This window comes from Ochotona princeps, chromosome 25 (genome assembly GCF_030435755.1).
Source record: "Ochotona princeps isolate mOchPri1 chromosome 25, mOchPri1.hap1, whole genome shotgun sequence".
NCBI classification, from domain to species: domain Eukaryota; kingdom Metazoa; phylum Chordata; class Mammalia; order Lagomorpha; family Ochotonidae; genus Ochotona; species Ochotona princeps.
Window position 1 is genome coordinate 18,102,858 of NC_080856.1, and position 7,818 is coordinate 18,110,675.

The window sequence follows — 7,818 nt, forward strand, 5'->3', positions numbered from 1 at the left end:
CTGACACTGTGTTGTGAGTCTTCTTTATAATATGCCTGATTCTCACCATAACCCTATAACTTTGGTATCATTATCTCCCTTAGCTATGAAGAAACTGAAGGTCAAAGAAACTGAGTTCATAACCCAAGTTAACGTGACTAGGAAGTGACAGAACCAGAACATGAATGTAGAAATGTCTTCTACAACCTGTGCAGAAAGGCAATAGGAAATCTGAGACAAAAAAAAAAATGTAGAAAGATGGATAGATATGCAGAGGTAGGTAATAGAGACATGAAACAGATAGACAAACAATAGATTTCTGTATGCCTACTTATTTCCCAATAAGACTCCCACATCCAGAATATGAAGTATATCACTTCTTTTTGGACCTCAGAAAGAGAAAACACACATGAAACTGAACCATTAAGGAAAAAAGGCATTTTCATGAAGGAAAGATGAATATTCAGAGGAAGCCTGACTGCAGAGGTGAGGTTGAAGTATCTTGTTCTGTATTCTCATGTGTCCACTCTGTGTCAGATCTGGTCTGGAAGCTATCACAGAACACTCCTCTTTTGCTGACCCCACACAGCAGTAAGGCGTTTGTGGCATTGAAACAGTTAGCTAACTTGGCCCTCCCAGCCCCATGAAGCATCCAGAAAACAACAAGTCAAAATTTAAGCTATTGAAACACTTTCATTTTTCCATCTACAAGTAAGGTTAAGAAAAGAAAGCGTTTTCAGATGCATGTTATTTTAAAGAAACACTGATAAAAATAGATTATAAGACAGTATCCATAAATTCATAGAACTAGAGGCTTATAAAAAATTATTAATTGATATTAGATAATCTAGCATATTCATAACGTTATAATCTTAACCTCCTACAAGACAATAATGAAACTTTACTGTGACCCCTCTTCTGGTATTTTGTAAATCATACATATAACTGAATCCATAGTCTGGGGCCTTAATTCTGGAAAAGAATTTCGCAGAAATAGAACCATTCAACAGGAGATAACAGACCAAGCTGCCTGGTAACCACTCTGGGGTCTGACTTGTTATACCATGAAGGTCTACACTACTTCACCTTAAACTGCATCCTAGTCTTTGAGAGCCAATGGGGCCTGACCTAAATGTCTCTCCCATCTCCCTTTCTGCAGCCACTCTTTGGAAATGCTCTGATTGAGTATTGAAATGACCAAAGAAAACATCATTATTACAGATGATTTTAATTATTATGCAGAGCAAAAATCAAATTGCAGATCTGCCTCTCCAGCCCAGTGAGGCCTCCAGCCACATCCAGATGTCCTGGGCCACCAGCCAGCCCTGACTCTGTGGGTGCTCCATGGAGTCTTACACAATTAGAAAAGCGAATCTGCTGGAGCAGTAACAAGAGCAGCAATGAATGTCAAAGCTAAGGAGAAATTATTTTTAAGTTTACAGTCTTAGATTGTCTGCATTACTGCTCACATCCACATGTCCTTAAAGCAATGTCAGCAAAGGGAAATATGAGGACAGAATGCCCAGGATTTATGGAGAATTTACAAGTCTGGAGAAGACAAGAGACATGGCAAGGGGGGGAGGGCAGACATGTCTCATGTGTGAAAGTTTTGGGGGAAAATATTATCAATATGGAGGACTGAGAAGATGATGAGGAGCAAGACTGCTTGGGGGAAAACACGGTGTTGGTATTAACTATTACATGACATTTATTTTCTTGAGGCTTTAATTGCCTCATCTATAATATGGACATACAAACAATGCACTTACCTCCCTTAGTTGTCAGCATGTCTAAGTGGGTAAGTGTGTAAAGTTCTTGTGAGTGCTGGCCTCGCACTACCGGTCATTATGATTTCCTGCCCTTGTGAGAATGTCTGCCCTTTCATCTTGGGAAGGGTGGCTTGGGCAAGCCTCATGGTGCCACTTCTCTTTCGCATCCTCTCCTGCGAAGGCAGAGCCACACTGGACTCACTGAAGGCTTCAAAGTGCCTCTTTTCCTCCCCTGAGCCCAGAGAAAGGCCACTTCTAATCTGACGTTCTTAGAGTTTGTGAGCATTGCTCCTAGAAACTTGAAGCCAGATAGAAATACTCTAAGTCTCCTTGAAAACGATCCATGTGGCTGGTTTTGCACAGATTTGTTTCTTGAACCGAATATGCCTTGAGGTTCCGGTTACTGCTGCCATCACACTCTCTCCTGTCATCTGTCTTGTTGGATCGTATGAACAAGAGGGAAACAAGAACTGGATTCCTTCCCTCCTGCACCATGCCCTCTCCCAGAGCTTCCCTATGGAGAAGAAGCAGAACAGGACACTGAGGCAGAGCAACAAGCGCTGACATCGGCACTGTGCAACTTTCATCCTGCTGAAATCCCCAAGACAACCCTGCTTCTCTCCCACTCACATCTGAAGTCAAGTATCAGACCAAGGAGCGGCATTACACGTAGGTTTGTTCAATTTGTTTATTAGAATGAAGTATGGCTTTTAAAATATCCTGAAGAGTAGGGGTTCTAAAAACAATCAGAACAATTCCGCCTCCTTTTTCTCCCCATCCCACCCCCACAATGCTCTGCCTCTGTAAGACTGAAATTATCTGCTTGAAATTGCTCCCTTCAGACTCAAGAAGATGCAAACCTTCAGAATTGTTCTCTTACCAAGCAGCAATAAACAGCAAAAACAGATTTCTTTGCAAGCCTCCTAGCTTTTTCATCCTGTGGTATTTTGATCCAGCTTATTGACTAGTGCTCTGCATAGTGTGACAACTATAAACAAAGTTAATTTTCAATCTTGATTGTAAACAGTGATGGTAAGAGGAATGAATAGGTGAACTTATAATCAAACCGATAAAAAAGAAATAGAGGAATAAAAAAGGTGTCACTAATAACTAGCAGAAAAAGCCAAACCTCCTCTAGCAGCTCACATGGCTTCTCGTCTCCTTCTGCCTCACATTCTCCCCATTCCACTAGTTCATAAAAAGAGCATGGATCTTTGCACTGCCAGTGTGTTCCAAACACTGCCTGCAAATGAGTCATCAGATGATAGCTAGAAAGTGTTGTGACGGCAAATTTGGAGTGTGCTGCTAACTCTGAAAGGCAAGTTAGGACAAACACAACATTTTTTAGGTCAACATCATATGAGCAGAAATGTGAAGGATCATGACATGCCTGACATACCCAGCAAGAGCCTCCCCCAAAGCATCCCCTGCTGCTTATGAGCCTGCCCCAAGCTTGGCTCAGAAATGGGTCTCCATTTAAGACTAAATAAAGATGGCTTGTCTGATTGACCCTGCCGGCTTTTCTCCAGAACCCCAAATGAATTGCAGAAAGTTCTAGATTCAGTCACAGGAATGCCAATTCTGTTCTTGACATTCAATGAGCAGCTAAAGTCTTCCATACCCTATACCATTCCATCCAGCCTTGTTTTGCTTGAAACTACAAAGGATGGGATGTGTCTAAGGTGCTCTCCTGCTTTACAGTCTTTTGATTCATTGACACAGCAACTAGAAATGCCAGAGGAAGCCACGGAGGAGGGAACAGAAAATCCATTAGCTAGGACTCAGTAAGCGACAATCCTCCCAGCCACAGAAGACCCACAAAATGATCATGAAAGCACAAAGGTAGCAAATTCTATGAACGTGGAAATCAGCAGTGATGTATGGCAAGAAAAGGGGCTAAGATATTTCTTTGGGTAAAAAATAAAAATAAAACAGAGTAAGAAAACAGCTATAGGGATGCTGTCCAGGAGGTGACAAAAACATTGCTGTATTTTTCTAAGTAAAACAGTAAAACGTGGCTTCTTGGGAAAGAGCTAGGAAGAGGCCCGTGAGCTATCACCACCATCCCTGATCCATCCTCTAACTTCCATCTGACCCTCTCTCCCCAGCAGGACCAGAAGGGCCACAGCCCACAAGCTGTCCCTACTCCTGCCACGGGTGCCTCTGGGCAGACCCTGCATGGACAGCCCTGGCAACATCACCATGCCCTGTGGCTTTCTCCTTCGGGGCTTTGCCGAGTTCCCACACCTGAGACCTGCGCTCTTCCTGCTGCTGCTGGCGGTGCACCTGGCCACCCTGAGCGGGAATTTGCTCATCCTAGTGGCTGTGGCCTCGGTGCCCAGCCGGCCGCCCATGCTTCTCTTCCTGTGCCAGCTGTCAGCTATCGAGCTCTGCTACACGCTGGTGGTGGTACCCCGCTCGCTGGCCGATCTGACCATGCCCAACCAGGGCAGGGGCAGCCCCATCTCTTTCCTGGGCTGCGCGGTTCAGATGCAGTTGTTCGTGGCGCTAGGTGGGGCCGAGTGCTTCCTGCTGGCCGCCATGGCCTACGATCGCTATGTAGCCATCTGCCACCCGCTGCGCTACGCGGCTGTGGTGACCCCTGGATTGTGCGTGAAACTGGCCCTGGCCTGCTGCTTCGGGGGACTGGCAGTGTCCCTGGGACTCACGGTAGCCGTCTTCCACCTGCCTTTTTGCGGATCCCACCTGCTGGTGCACTTCTTCTGTGACATCACAGCACTCCTGCACCTGGCCTGCACTCGGAGCTACATCGACGAATTACCCTTGCTGGGCGCCTGCCTGGTGCTTCTGCTGCTGCCTTCCGTGCTCATCCTGGCTTCCTATGGCGCCATCGTCGCGGCCCTCCGCCGTCTACGCTCCGCTGGCGGACAGCGCAAGGCCGCCTCCACCTGCGCCTCGCATCTGGTGGTCACCTTCCTGCACTATGGCTGCGCCACCTTCATGTATGTACGTCCCAAAGCCAGCTACACCCCGAAGCTGGACCGCACGCTAGCGCTGGTTTATACCAATGTCACACCGCTGCTCTACCCGCTCATCTACAGCCTGCGCAACCGCGAGATCACTGCTGCCATTCGGAGGGTCCTGGGACGTCGGCGGCCGACCCAAGCTGTGGGTCAGAGCCTGTGTGAGCTCTAACAGCAGGCAGGGACTAAGCCAGGGTGGGCAGCCCCGTTCCAGTGCGGTCTTTTCTACCATGGGGGATCTGCATTTGGACCGTACAGATGGAAAGTCAGGGAGAAGTACGTGGAATCAGGACAAGTCTGGATTCTGGCAAGAGAATACAAGCAGGTGCTTGCACCATCCTCCCCCCCCTCACTTAGGAGAAGCCGGGACAGTGTAATATGAAGCCCTGGACCTGGATTCACTGGTTCTGGAAAAGCCTATTGAGATCTGTCCATACCCTGGGATCTGCACAAGATGGTGGTTCACAGAGAAGCAGCAGGCACAAGTCACGGCTTGTGTGGGTCATAAGGATTATGTTGCTTGGAAAGAGCCAAGATCTGTGCTGGAAGTGGACCCCCAGTACGCTTGTGAAAGCAGTCAGATGCTAGAAGGCTTGGCCATGTGCTTCTCTAGACTCTCTTGCCACAGGCAGCTACTGTCCTGGGCTGTTAGACGTGTCTTCTAGAGGTAACGAGCCGACTGTCAGAAAGGTGACTATGTTTCCCGGAGCACTTATGATGGGAAACCTAAATCAGGAAAACTTTGAGAAGCTAAGCAGAGCAAGTTAATGACACATGTTTTCTCCTCTGGCTTTGGGGAGTAAGAGAATGACATCAACATAGTTATACATCGAGAAGATGGATTGGCATAAACATTGCAAGGCAGAGCAAAAGACTGTGTGCAGTGTTCCACGGAAGACACAGCTCTTGGCCGAAGCTTTTCTGTAATGCGGAAAGCAAGGAGGTAGGATGTGATAAAGGTATTAACAGCCAGTGTGGGATGAAATGTCTATTCAGAGTAGACAAATTTAGGTTTCTTATTCTGCACCAAATAAATGTATGATGGGCTAAATATTTAAATACAAATATTTACTTCCTGTCAAACTTACAAAGAATTTGTCAAACAATTCTGGGATGGCAGTTACAATAAGCACAGCTCCAGACGCTGCTAAGGACGACTCTGGAGAACCTCTTCCTCCTTTCAAGTCATGATCCCTGCGATGTGCATTTTCTGTGAGTTACTAAGTCCACTGTTTGAAATCTACCTGAAGACTAATGATCAGATATACTGAGAGAGAATTTTGTAAGGGGTATGAATTATAATATTTTTGCAAGAGCAAAAGTTTAAAATATCATTAGTCCACTGTGGGTTATTAAATAAATATAATGGAAAATTTAAATACTAGATGAAAAGAAATTTTTGATTATTTGTCTTTGATGGAAGGAAATACAATGTAAAGCTGAAATTTTTTAAGAGGTCAAATCAAGGACTCCTGGAAAAAGTACACATGTACAAAAATACAAAGATATTTCAAAAGGTTTATGAAAAAAATACGGTTTTTAAAAATGCATAGATGTCAAAATTTTGCACCAAAATAGACATCTTTTATGCCATTTTGCAAATGTTTTGATGAAATTACATAAACAAAAGACTAAAATTTTTAATTCTGCACATATGATTAAATTATGATTTTTTACTTTCCAAATGTCACATTATCATTTTTAATTTTTTATTTCATTTTTATGTTCTCTACACAGTTAGAGGGATGCATGTCCATGTGAGCTGTCAATTAGCAAGGAGAGGTTGGAGGAAAGTGGATGGAAAGTTTCCATTTGTTTTTCTTCTTCTACTTCTGCAGGGAGGAAAGGAAAGGAGGCAGCATTTTGCTGCCTAATTACATCAGCACCCGGGGATGGGGGACAGTCATTTGGTGACACCTCAAAGACCTTGATTTGGGGAAGAATGTTCCAAGGTTATTGCTTCTGTGGTTCTAATTTTTCTCAGACATTATCAGTTTATTTGATCCAGGGTAGAAAAAAAATCTTTTCCATCCTCTATTGGTTGACAAAGTCCAGCTTAGTGTATTCACAGACCCAGAATTAATTAAATGCAATTTATTAAAATAATAAATGTCTCATTTGTCCCTAAAATTTTACTTCCAGGTCTTTACTCTACATATTTATTTGCTTTGTGGAGAAATAAGAATGTTCAAAAATATTTGTGTGAGGTTCAATATTGTGGAGTAAAAGGGTAAGCCACCGCCTGTGACACCAGCGTTCCACACAGGTGCTGGTTCATGTTTCAGATGCTCCACTTCTGATCCAGCTCTCTGCTAATGTAAGCAGCAGACACTAGAAATAGTTCAAATAGCAATCAACAAATGATTGATTAAATGCATTTTGGTTTATTACTATGGTGGACTCCTATGCAACTATCAAAAGGAATGAAGAAATTTTCTCTGTAACAGATGTTCAACCAGATATTACATAAATTTATTAAGAAAACAAGGTTTCTGTCAATGTGTACAAAGGAGTCTTCCTTGATTCTAAATTTTTCTGGCATTTCTGACCTTGTTCCCATGAATCTTCCCCAACTGGTTTCTTGTCGTTCATTGTCACCACTCAAATATTGACTCCTCAGACACGTCTTCATTAGTCACCCTAGAGAATGTTTCCCCCCACCCTGCTTTAATTTCTAATCATTTCTCTTTGGATTTTACCTACTTCTGACTGTTTAACTTACTATTCCACCTATGTTGACATAAAACTGTGAAAAGTAGCTTTATTCATCCTAGTATTCACAGCTCTCAAACCTGTTGAATAAATGAATAAGCTAACCAAGGTTCATATTAATATGTGCCAGAATGCATATACAAAACTATACAATGTATGTTTTTTATATTACCATGTGTTTTATAGTTGCACACACACATAAACATTCACATTTTTGCCCAAAGTAAACATCTATGTGCTAGAGGGTAGAGATGCAACAGACCTGTTTTTCATTAAATGTATTCTATGTACATATGATGTAAGTATATATTACTTATTCATTACAAATTTCTGAAAATAAAAAAATCAAAATAGGCAAAGCAAGAGGAATACAT

General features: G+C 43.2%; 1 protein-coding gene across 1 annotated transcript; it reads left to right on the forward strand.

Moving 5' to 3' along the window:
* The first annotated feature begins 3,926 nt into the window (after positions 1-3,926).
* On the forward strand, positions 3,927-4,904 carry LOC101526266 (olfactory receptor 10AC1). Its single transcript, XM_004594449.2, has one exon. It carries the CDS (start codon positions 3,927-3,929, stop codon positions 4,902-4,904), a length of 978 nt encoding a protein of 325 aa, XP_004594506.2.
* Positions 4,905-7,818: the final 2,914 nt, after the last annotated feature.